Genomic DNA, 12,989 nt, shown 5'->3' on the forward strand with positions numbered 1-12,989 from the left:
CACGTCACTCTGCATCAGAAGCGAGACACAGAGAGCTGGGAAGCTCTCAGGCTGGACGTGGGATCAGGGGCTGCAGGCTGGCAGAACCTCGGTCCCCACGGCAGAGCTGTATCGAACCCATCGCGTGACTGGATCAGACACCCAGAACGAATGAAGAGTAGTGTGGTCCCTGATTGCTAAGTTCTGTGTGAAGTCCCATGAGTCCCCCACGAGCCTATTACTGCAGCCAAGACTGGAGCGGAGCACGGCCCACTCTCTCCTGCTGCCAGCAAATCCGGGGCCGGTGTCCCATAGGAGGAAAAATAATCATCCAAACAGAAATGCTCAGGGCTCTGACCTACCACCCACCTGTTGCCCTGAATAAAGAAGGACAGCACAGGATAACCTCTGCCATTGGCTTTCATCACCTTCAGACAGTTCCCGTTTAGGAAATTGTAAATGCGGATCTTGCCATCTGCACAGGCACTGATGACCCGGAGGAAGAGAAGGGCCACGTGGAGAACCTCCCTGGAAGGGAACAGAGCAATGGGCAGTACCCACCTTCTGGCAAACTGTGTGGGTGTGTCTGGAGTTGGGGCATTTCGGGTACTGTTGGGAGGCAGGGGTCGTGACTGTCCTTGAAACGATGTTTGCCATCATTCTATGATTCTGGATGTAAACCATTAACCCTCAAGACACAGATGGAATCTCCCCCCATATTCTGTTATTTTTCCTGCAATTTGGTCACAGTGCCACAAGGTGGCAAAACAAAAAAGCTTAAGTCACAGATTCTTTTTTGGTCTGATACAGAGATGACCATGCTTCTCTCTTACAATTTGATTCCTAGCTAATACTTCTCATGCTGAGAAGTATTTAACGTTTTGAATCTTTCTAAAAGTAGCATTGTTATATAAAGAAACAAAGAAAAAACAAGGGAAAATAATCATCTTTATAATAAGCAAAAACCTGGTATTTGAGCAGTTTCTTTTGGTTCTTAAATTAGTGGCTTTAATTCTTTCAGTGAAACATCCTTAAGGAAAATTGTACCCAGGGGTGAGATTTTTGAGCTCCCTTTTGTGACAACCAGCAGGAAAGGAGAGGGGATCAGGAGAAGACTTAGGTAGATGCCTCCAACAAAATTCTCCCTACAACAGCTGGCTCCAACTTGGGCTCCAGGTAAGTTGGAGTATTCAATTCTGAGAAGTGTAATTACCCCATTGCTGTTAATGCTACTGAAAAATGGACCTCGATGCCACCAATTTGTTAGATCTTATCTGTAAAGCAGATCCATTGATTCCTGCCGTCTCTACCCATCCAAGTCCATCCATGGCCTCGCTCACGTGATACCTTCTCCATAAAACCATCCCTTACCTTCATTCTCCTCTCATTCCACTCACACACACAAACTTCGGGTATATTGTCAGAACCTCTTGGGCACAGTCCACATCTTATCCATCTTTGCACACCCAGCACAGTGCCTAGCCCCACAGCAGGCCCTCAATAAACATTTGTTAGAAAAGTGAATGTCAACTCACGTTTCAGTGTATGATTGTTGCTACAGTATGTTAAAAGAATGACATCCACCCCACGCCATTTGGCCTTGGTCAGATCCCAGAGCCAATAATAAGACTTTTCAAGGCCCCAACAACTAACAAAACAGAAATAGCAAAGACCTTGAAAGACAGGAGATATTCAAAAAGCAGCAAAGACGCCAATGTGGTTCGAATCCCACCTCACATGATGAATGGATGGATAGATAGATAGATAGACCAATCTAAGGTATAAAATAAGTATAAGAAAGTCCAACAAAGTTCCGGTTTTTTCTTAAGCTGGAAATACAATAACTATATTGATGCACCTCGGTCCACCTGTGGGGGAATCCAGCACTAGGAGAGATGCCTCATGATAGAAGGGTTGCCTCTTTGTGTATCTCTTTGGATCTTGCTGAGCTAAACCTACACTTCTCATGGGTTCCTGTGACATTTGGTGGTTCAACCTATACCATTATAGCCTGGTGATTAAAAACACAGGCTTTGGGATCAGAAGACCTGGGATCAAAACCTGATCCTACCTCTTATTGACTATATAACCTTGAGAAAATAACTTAACCTCTCAGTTTTCAGTTTTCTATTCCATGAAAAGGGGGAACTGCCTCAGAGGATTGCTGTCAGGATTAAATCAATCAAGGTATTTTTAAAACTTAGCCCATACCTGACACAAGTTTTCATGGTCCTGGCATAATCCAGTCTCCTTTCAGGTTTATCTCTGTTCTAAAAATAAGTCATTTGTCTCCTTCTTTGTTCCTCTTTTATCAAAAGAGACTGCAGAGGGTGATGTCAGTGAAAATGGTGGAGGAAGGAACTCCAAAATTCCATCCTTCCATAAAAGCAACGAAGAAACTGGCAAAAACTGTCAGAATCAACTATTTGGAACTCTGGAAAATAACCAAAGGCTTGCAGCAACCCAGGGAGCACTTAGACAAGAAAATGATCTTAGTCTCAGTAGGAACAGTGGACTTTGTGGCATGTTAACTTACCCTAGTCCAATCCCAACTCTCCAGCCCAGTGGCAGCCATGAAAATATCAATAACAGCCCACATTCCTGCTACTGGAGGCAACAGAACAGACCTCATTCACAATGAATTATCTGACCTGTCTGGTGGCTTCCTGGGAGACTGGCTCAAAAAACTTGTTATTATTTCATCTTACCAGGAACTTACCCAGTGCTAAACCTACTACCTGGGGAGGGTAGAGGTGGGGGGAATGTTTTGTTAAAAACATAGGCAAATATTTTAGTCATGGTTGCCTAAGGCAATAGATATCTGCTGGGGCAAACAATACACTAACCAAGAAGCTTTGGAGGAAAAACTGGGGAATGAAATGTCTGTAAGGGCTGTGAAAAGCTCAGCTGTATTTCTGGGACTCTCTCTGGCCACATACACGCCCAGGGCTGTGCACATGCTTGGGGGAGACTTGAAAAAGCCCTAAGCTCTCACTCTTGAATAACCTTGATGGTCTGCACAAGCAGGAAATGAGGGCTAAGGCAGAGTTGTAAACTGTCTGGCTGAGTGTTGAAGGCTTCCCTCAACAGGCACACAGAGCCCCTTGGCAAAGAATGGGGGGTATTTTGTTTCCAGGTGTTCCAATAAATCTCTTTCCAGTCATGAGCACACCACCAAGGTAATAAAAGAGACTTCGGTGGCCAAACAAGACAAAGAATACAGACTCACTAAACAAACAATAAAAACTACAACAAATAGCTAGAAAAAAAAAAGAAAGAAAGAAACCCTGGGCATGGGGGAGAATTTGATTTCCCGAGTTGTCATATTAAAATATTCAGAATGTACAGCTTTCAGCAAAAAAGTTGTAAAGTGTAAAAAGACACTAGAGGGTATGGCCCATAAACAGGGAAAAAAGTAATCGATAAAAACTGTGCATAAGGAAGCCCAATGGTTGCACTTTCTAGACAAAGACTTTAAATCATCTATTTTAAATGTGTTCAAAGAGCTAAGGAAAACCATGCCCACAAAACTAAAGGAAAGTATAAGAATGGTGTCTCACCAAATAAAGAATATCAATAAAGAATTAGAAATTATAAAAGAATCCAAACAGAAATTCTGGAGTTGAAAAACTATACTAACTGAAATGAAAATTCACTAGAGGGGCTCAACAGCAGTTTCAAGCAGGCAGAAGAAGGAAAGCATTTGAAGAGAGGTCAATTGAGACTATATAGTCTAAAGAACAGAAATAAAGGAGAATGAAGAAAAATGAACAGAACCTCCGAAGTCTGTGTGACATCATCAAACATCAACATATGCATAACAGGATTCCCAGAAAAAGAGGAGAGAAAGGAGCAGAAAGAATATTTGAATAATGGCCAAAAACTTTCCAAACATGATGAAAAACATTAATCTACACATTCCAGAACCTCAACTCTAACTAGGATAGACTCAAAAAGATCCACACCTAGACGTATTATAATCAAACTGTAAGCAGTAAGAGAAGGGCAGCTCATAACATAAAAAGCATCCTCAATAACATTAATAACTGACTTCTCATCAGAAACCATGGAAGCTAGAAGGCAATAGAATGACCTACTCAAAGTGCTGAAAGGGTAAAAAAATAACTGTAAACCCAGTATTCTATATCCATCAAAACCATTCTCAAAAATGGAGAAATTAAGAAATTCTGAAATAAACAAAAACTGAAAGTTCATCACTAGCAGACCTACCTAACAAGAAATGGTACATGGAGTCCTTCAGGTTGAACTGAAAGGACAGTAGACAGTAATTCAAATCCTCATGAAGAAATAAAGAGCATCAGTAAAGGTAACTATCAATACAACTACCTAGGAAAATATAAAACAGAGCATAAATGTATTTTTTAATTTATAACTCTTTTTTTCATCTCATTTAAAAGACAACTGCATAAAACAATAATTATAAGTCTATGATAATGGACACACAGGATATAAAGATTTAATTTGTTTACAAAAAGAGTATAAAAAAGGGGGGGAAAGGAGTTGTATAGGAGCAGTTTTTGTATACTATTGAAATTAAGTTGATATTAATGTGAACTAGATAAATGAAGACATTCATTGTAATCCCCTGGGCAACGACTAAGAAAATAGTTCAAAAATATAGAGGAAAAAAATGAAAAGGGAATTAAAATGACACACTAGAAAATATCCAAATATTCACTTAATATCCAAAAAGACCATAATAGAAGACTTGAGAAACAAAAAAATACAAAAGACTATATAGAAAATATCAAAATGGTAGAGTTAAGTCCATTCTACACTTAATGTAAATGGGCTAACTCTTCAATTAAAAGGCAGACATTGGAAAAAGGATTAAAAACGTGATCCAACTATATGCTGTCTACAAGAGACTCAATTGTAGATTCAAAGACACAAATAAAGGTGAAAGAATGGAAAAAGATACTCCATACCAAAGAAGCTCCAGAGTAGCTACACTAATATCATACAAAATAGACTTTTAGACAAAATTGCTAATGGAGACCAAAAGAGAACATTGTATAATGATAAAAGGGTGAACTTACCAAGCAGATATAACAATTATAAATGCATATTCACCTAAGAGCCCCCAAACTCACAGAATTAAAGGGAGAAATAGAAAACTCAATAATCATAGATGGAGACTTCAATGCAACACTTTAAAAAATGGATAGAACTGAAAATCAGCAAGAAAACACAAGCCATAAACAACATTATAAACTATATGTAGACCTAACACACATATACTGAGCATTCCACCAACAACAGCATACACATTCATACCAGTGAACATGAAGCATTCTCCAGGGTGGACCATACATTAGGCCATAAAATGTGTCAGTAAATTTTGAAAGATGGAAATTATATAAAGTATGTTCTCCAACTGCAATGAAATTAAATTAGAAATGAGCAACAGAAGGAAATTTGGGGAATTCATAAATATGTATGGAAATTAAACAACATGCTCTTAAATAACCACTGGGGGAAAGAAGAATTTAGAAAGGAAATTAGAAAATACTTTGAGATAAATTAAAATAAAAACACGACATATCAAAACTTATGGGATGCAGCCTATAGCAGTGTTCAGAGGGAAATTTATAGCAGTAAATACTCACATTTCTCCAATCAATAACCTAACCTTTCACCTTAAGAAACTAAAAAAAAGGGTCAAACTAAACCCAAAGCAAGCAGAAGGAAGGAAAATATAGAGCAGAAATCAATGAAAAGAGAATTGAAAAACAATAGAGAAAATTAATAAAACGAAAAGTTTGTTCTTTGAAAAGATCAACAAACCTTTAGCTAGAAATTGTCAAATCTTTGCTTAGACTGACCAATAAAATAAGAAATAAAAGTCAAATTACTAAAATCAGAAATGAAACAGAGGACATTACTACTGACTAATGGAAATATTCTGCAATTAGATAGTGGTAATGGTTGCACAACATTATGGATATACTAAAAACCACTGAATTGTATGCTACAAAATGGTAAGTTTTATGTAATGTGAATTATATCTTAATTTTAAAATTGCAAAAAAATATATTAGTACAATACTAGCTATGGAAAAGACATTAAAGAATAAGGGTTTTTTAAAAAAAAGACACTCCAGGGTACAGAAGCTTTTCTAAGGATCATCATTTTTGTCAGCCCTACTTTGCATCCTCTCATTTCATTCCTCATAACCATTCTCTCCTACGCTGTATACAGAATCTTAATTTTGGATTAAAAAAAATTGTTGGACCAAGAGAACAGAAAGGAGCCCTTTTTCTCTGGTCCTTCTTCCACGAAGGACAGAGAGCAAATATATGTTTTTTCATCCATGTCATATTCTAAAGATGGGTATCAGTGCATCGTTAGAACCCTCCAGGAAGGCAATCTGTCAAATTAGTCCTCATTATCAATCAGTTGGAAATATTTATTAAGCACTTACATATATACAGCACTACTACAGATGAGTGGGAGAAAGGGCCCTAAAAATGAGAACATTGACAATGTCCTCCAGGTGTACTGTAACTGTCTATGGATTTGCTGTAACTGTACAAGGCATCAAGAGCCAATGTGAATGGTATGTTGGGCTGTCATTCGACGGAAGTGGGAATGGTCTCAGAAGGTGTCATAGCTGAGGAAGAGTGGGAGGCTCATAGATTGATGAAATGTTGAACATACTGCTGAGTTTGCTGGGAACAATTATTTTCCAATAAGTAAACTAAATCTTACTGAATCATGCTTGGAAGGTTTTAAAAACGCAGAGTTACAATTTTCAGGTGACATCACAAAGTTTGAGTCCCTCCTTGAGGTCAGGTTTTGACAATCCAGATGATATGCTGAGAAGCTTACTGAGAATCACCCAAGGATTGGGTAAATCACTGAACACTGGCCTTTCCTGACACCCACCTGTCAACAATGCAGTCATACACGCCAGAGAGAGAACATACACATAAACGCCCATATCCCCCTCCACCGCCCACAAAGCCAGTCTGCCTGTTCAAGAGGTTCCTGTGAGGGTACAAGGAAATATAGGGCCATATTTCACTAAATAACTATCCCGTGATAGATCCTCCTGGAAGGCCCATTTACTCTTTCAATCGATTGGGACAGCACTTAGTTTCCTGGTATTTCTTATAATGCACTCAGGGGAAGAAGCATTATTCATGCAGTACAGAAGTGGCACAGAGCAGCCTGTAAAACCCATGACTGTGGCAGAACCATTAACTGACCACAATACCCTTTCAAATAAGCTTAGATGTGACCTCAGAGTACTTCTTAACTGGCACCAAGCAGCCACCATCACTAAACTGGGATTGGAAGTGTACAATGAAATCCATTTGCTGTCCTGGAATAGAATCAAGCCTGCAGGCTTTAGGGGAGCTCCTTCTTTAAGCCCTTGGTTATTTTTAAACCTTTGGCACTTGGATAATTTTAAGCTTTTATGAACACGCAATTCCAAGATTTTAAGCTTAGTGGAGCTGGCATTATTTGGGGGACAGTTCTGCCAATATTCCTAAGTTTGGTAGGTAACAGATACAAATTTATGCCATGTGTCGTAAGTGTAAAGTTTCAATAACCTCTCAAAATCCACATTTAGTATTATTTCTTAAGAGAAATAAGGGAGGACAGGAGAGGGGGTGTTCGTAGTGGACGACACGCAGAAGAAGAGGGAGCAGAGACGGACGAGGAGCAGAGGGGACCGATCTGCTGAAGAGCGAAGTCTGGGCTCTGGCAGGAGACAGAGCGGGGCAGGAGCTGGGTCACGGTTTCCTGGGCACCTACTTTGGATGCTTGAAGGCCATGATGCACCGCTCGTACTTTCCCACCATGCTCCAGGCCATCACCAGGCCGTCAGCGCTTCCCGACAAGAGATGCCACTGGTCGAAGCACAGACACTTCACAGCTCCCTCGTGGCCGTTGAGTGTCTGCAAGAAAAGATGCCTCTGTTTTCAGCCCGTCTTCCACTCAGACTGTGACTCCTCAAAGGCCAGAGCTGGAGGCTTCTCGAGATGAATCCCAAAGCCACACTCCACCAATCCGTGGCCACCACCACTTAGCATTTATCTGAGCTGACCGCGCCTTTGCTCTGATGAGGCCAGCGGACTCCATGCCCCCCCCGCTCCCCGGAGCTCTCCGGAGTTAAGGAGGAAGGTGAGCAGGGCGAGGCCTTGCTCCCGGCGGGTCTGCGGCGGGGCAGGCCCCACCTTCCTAAAGTGCCAGAGAGGGCCACAATTTACCTTCCTCTGCTGCCAGAAGGGCAAGGCTCAGGTGTTCCGTCCCCAGCTCCTTGCCAGGACCCGGAGGCAGCTGGGCTTCTCTGCCTGCAACTGCTGGGCAGACCACAGTGACGACACCACTGGTGGCAAGAGCCTGCCAGCCACGTCAGTGTTTCTCACTGTGATCCTGTGTCCTGGCACAAATGACATCTCCCCACCGCCCACTAGGGCCAGGGGGCTTCCAATCCAGCGAGAACGCTTTTTGTGCGTGAACAATCACTTTCTAGACAGCCAATGTTCTCTTCTCATGAGAGGAAGGAGGAAAACAGTTGTGGCTTTGTTCATTCCTATACCCCACACCAGAATCAGGCTGGAATGTTCCAGAAGAGGAGAAGGCACTTTACTCGTGCTGCTGTTAAAAGACGCCGAGCCCACGTACCATGAGGAGTCAGAATGCAGCCTCCGCCACCGCCACCCACCCATGACGAGGCGGCTCACGCGGGCCTTGACCTTCTACTGGCTCAGAATGGCCCATTCTTGGCAGGCCTTCCGCTCCCCCTTTTCAGGACCACCCTCTTTAGGTGACTGCCACTCAACTGCTCTAGGGCAGTCTGGGGAGCTACCTGGAGGGGGACTGCCAGCGTCCTCCAGCCCCTCACCCCCAGTGCCCCGACCCCCCAGTCCCCACCCCTCACCTTTACCAGCTGGGCTGTGATGATGTGCCACACTTTGACCAGCCCTTTCTCACAGCTGCTCACGATGTACGTGTCATTGATCCTGGTGGCCAGGATGGGGTCTTTGTGTTTAAAGGTCTTCAGGCACTTTCCTGTCTCTATATCCCACTCTGAAAGGGAGGGGGAGAGAGGGGTAGGTGCACGGAGAGGGTGGCAGTGGGGCTCCACACCCCATCGCACAAGCTAAGACCAGCCGAGCCCATTGTGTCAGACCCTGCAAGGCTTCACCTGGCCCGGCAGCTCCAGAGGCTGACCCACACTCCATGTACCTGCAACCCAGCGCTCCCCGAACACAGCCCTTAGGAGAGCCAGCAGTGCATGGACCTTGGCTCTGACCCTGGAACTTAGCCTCGGGGTCCGAGAGTCGGACAGCTCATCTCTAATAGCCTCCTCAGCTCTAATAAGCCTGAAAAATGCTTCCTAGGGAGTGGATTTCAGGAAAATCATGGCAGATGTTCATGTCCTCGTTCCTCCCGGATGCTGTCCTCCTGACCCACACCTTCTATCCCCCAAAGGAAAGAAAGCTGTGTCTCCTCATTTACATTTTAAAATATTCCTGAATCTGACTTTTGGATTGATTTTACTTTTGCGAGACTGTCACAGCTCAGGGCAGGTCTACTGCTGCTGCTACACAGACAGCGTCAGAGCCACTGTACCCCAAACTGTAAGTGTTGGGTGGGTATGTGTCCCTGGGTGGGTGGGAGAGCCGAGCTTAAAGGAAGAAGCTGAAAGCAGGCACCACGATTTCAGGGGGGTGAGGGCATTAAAGCCCCCGAAGAACCTTCCTCCTCGGTTAACAGAACACGTAAGCTAGGACCGGAGAGTAACAATAGCTGGCATCCACGCTGCGCTAGCTGTGAGCCAGGCGCCACTCGAAGTGCCTGACAGGCATTAACTCATCTTCACGAGGCAGAGCGATTACTATTCCTCACTGTACAGGTGGGGAAACTGAGGCCCAGAGAGGTTCTGTAACCTGCTCAAGATCACACAGGCGGTGAGCAGATTGAGCTGCGATTCAAACCCAGGGAGTCTGGGTCCACAGGCCACGCTCCTAACCACTAACCAGAACTATGTGAATACACTTCTCTACACTCGTTTTTAAATATATATTGGCCCTTTTATCAAATTAGGAGTGGGAAAATTGAAAGATGAATTAAAGGAGTTATTGGTAAGGTGTCCTGACTTAAAGAACTTTTAAAGTGTGGGGGGGTACCCTTCAGGTCTCTAATTGTCTCCTTTTTGTTCTATTTTGGTAACCCAGGAAGGCGGGAAGAGCCCAAGCAGGCTGGCTGGTAGCTTGGGCCAGGATTAGGGTGGAGTGAGAGATCTTCGGATACTTTTTTCATTGTGTGTTTTGCACGTTAATTTTGACTTTTAAAGTATTGCATTAAAATAACCATCTTGATCACTGAGTTTTTTTTTCTGTCCCCTTAAATTTTGCACCAGAGGTGAGGGCCTAACTCCCCTTGCCCTATAGCCCTGCTGGTGGCCCACAGGACTCTCTCAGGTGAGTGGGAGGTCACGTCCACCCTTCCATCTTCAGAGCCTCATCTTTCATCCTTTCTGCTCCACCCCTCAAAGCAATCACGGCAATGAGACGCTCAGTCAGTTGGGGAGGGCAAAGAGGTAGGGAGTAAGGCTTCCCAGGCAGCTCTGAGCATCCGTGTGTGTCCCACCAGCCCACTGTCCCTTTCCCGTCATTTTCCTCCGCCCACACCTAACATGCTGTGGGTTCCTGAGGCCCTGGCTTCTCTTCTCTTTCACTCTTTCCTCCTGCTCTGCAAAGGAAATTTCACCCACACCCGGGGCTTCCACCTTTCACTGTACTTGGTAACCACCAAGCTGACCCATCTGGGGCTGCATCCACCTCCTGCTGCCCTCCCCCGGATGTCCGCGGTAATCCCACGCTCAATGTGTTAGCTTCCTATTGCTGCTGTAACAGATTACCACCAGCTTCGTGTCTGAAAACAACAAATGGATTATCTTACAGACGTTCGCCACGACTTCGCAAGGCTAAAATCAAGGCGTCAGCAGGGCTGTGTGCGTGTATGGAGGCTCTGGGGGGGTGGGCGGGAAGGAATGCATTTCCTGACCTTTTCCACCTTCTAGGGTCACCCACATTCCATGGCTCACGACCCCCTTCCTCCATCTCCAAAGCCAGCAACACTGTATCTCTCTGACGACTCTTCATAGTCATGACTCCCTTTGATCACAGGTAAGAAAATGTCTGTTTTTCTGGATCCAAGTGATTACCCATGGGCCCACACCAACAACCCGGGAGCATCTCCCCATTTTAAGGTCCCTAACTTCAGTACATCTGCAAAGTCCCTTTTGCCATGCGAGGCACAAGATGACACAGACGCCGGTGTCCGGGATTAGAACGTGACCATCTCTGGTCGGCCGTCCTCCTGCCTGCCACACTCAACGTGTCCAAAATGGAAGCCTTCACCCCCTCCTGCTTCCCTCCCCCACCCGACTCTTCCTCTGAAGCCCCGTTTCCATCAGCGGTACTTCCAGATACCCAGAGGCCTGCGTTATAAAGTCTGGCCTCACCCTTTGCCCTCCTCTCTCACTTTTCATCTCCAGCTAGTGTTGAAGTCCCACCAGTTCTCCTTCTAGAAGTCTCCCTTCTCTTTGTACCATCTCGTGTAAACTCGCATCCATCTGATGTCTTCACACTTGCCTGTTCTCGGATATTCTGAAGACATCACAGGTTCTCTAGACTGAGTAAGTACCTTAACTTGCCCCCTGTCCCCCGGAGTCACCACCTCTCCAAATCCTTCTTCCACGATATCACCAGAGCAATCTTTCTCGAATACACATTTCATCATATCAATCCTCAGCTTAAAACGCATCTACCGGCCCCCACGTCTTATAGAATAAAGTTCAATTTCCAACCACGACGCAGAAGGCCCTTGACAATCTGGCCCCAGACAAACGTATCCGCCTGATCTCCAAACACCACAGGCTGCAGCCCAGCTGTACAGAGCAAAGGGAAATTCCCCAAATTCTTCATATTTTTTCAATATTCTGTGATTTGCCTGAGGTGTTCCTTCCGCTTGGAATGCTCTACACTCTCCCTCTGCGTGTAGAATTACTCCTCCTCAAGATCACACTCAAAGAGCACCCTGCCTGCAGTGCTTTCCCTTTTACTCTTATATCTACGGTCCCTTAGTACCCCACAAGCTCATTGGAGCACACGTTTTAGAGCCAGACAGCCCTGGGTTCAAATCCCCACCCGACAACTTAGCAGCTTTGATTTGGGGCAAGTTGGTTTTCTGAGTTGTGGATTCCTTATCTGCATCCATCCCATAGGATTCTTTTTTTTTTTCTCTCTCCCTCTTTTTTCTCTCTTCTTTTTAAAATTGATTGTAATTTAAAATTACAGTCACCCCATAGGATTCTTGTGAGAGTTAAATAAGGTAATGTACGCAAAGCACCTATCACAGTGCCTGTCTCAAGGTTAGTACTCAATGAATGGCAACTGTTATCATTCACATATTTACTATAATCCCCCATTATATATTTCTACGTGTGTCTCCATTAGAAGACCATGAGACTCCTGGGGAAATAAAAAGCCACATCGGAAGGGCCATATCATAAGCGCTTTTTTCCTTGCCGTCTAGCACAGCACCTGGCATTCAATCAACAGTTGTTGAGTGAATGGGTCAGTGGATACAGGGACAGTTGAAAGGGTAAATGACCGCCCGTAGAAATGAGCAAAACAAGTCCTTTGGCAACCCATGGATTTGGGGAAACTTCTTAGAGAGGTGGAGGTGTTTCTTTCTCACCTTTTACCTGGCAATCTCTTGCTCCAGATGCGAGCTTGTTCTTCCACACATCCATGCAACTGATAGTCCCCTGGTGGCCACTGAAGATGCGTATGCAAGCCCCACTGTTCAGATCCCAGTATCTGCAGGAATCAGGCCAAAAATAATACTAATAAGTTTTTGAGATTTTCTGAGGGCCCAAGGGATCAGACGGTATAGAGTTCAACAGGGAGTTGGAAGGCAGCAGTTTTATGACCAAGGCCTGCATCTGAATCCCAGTTGCAGGG

The 12,989-nt window shown here is 44.3% G+C and overlaps 1 protein-coding gene across 1 annotated transcript in view; it reads right to left on the reverse strand.

Moving 5' to 3' along the window:
- FBXW10B (F-box and WD repeat domain containing 10B) overlaps positions 1-12,989 on the reverse strand; it is a 35,286-nt gene that overhangs the window by 5,902 nt on the left and 16,395 nt on the right. The window contains exons 8-11 of the mRNA XM_065898069.1: positions 12,724-12,845; positions 8,894-9,042; positions 7,765-7,907; positions 349-507 (exon numbers count right to left, since the gene is read on the reverse strand). Of these exons, the coding sequence (XP_065754141.1) occupies positions 349-507; positions 7,765-7,907; positions 8,894-9,042; positions 12,724-12,845 (573 nt within the window). The remainder of the gene's footprint in view (positions 1-348; positions 508-7,764; positions 7,908-8,893; positions 9,043-12,723; positions 12,846-12,989) is intronic.

The sequence above is a fragment of the Phocoena phocoena genome, chromosome 19 (genome assembly GCF_963924675.1).
Source record: "Phocoena phocoena chromosome 19, mPhoPho1.1, whole genome shotgun sequence".
Lineage (NCBI taxonomy): Eukaryota > Metazoa > Chordata > Mammalia > Artiodactyla > Phocoenidae > Phocoena > Phocoena phocoena.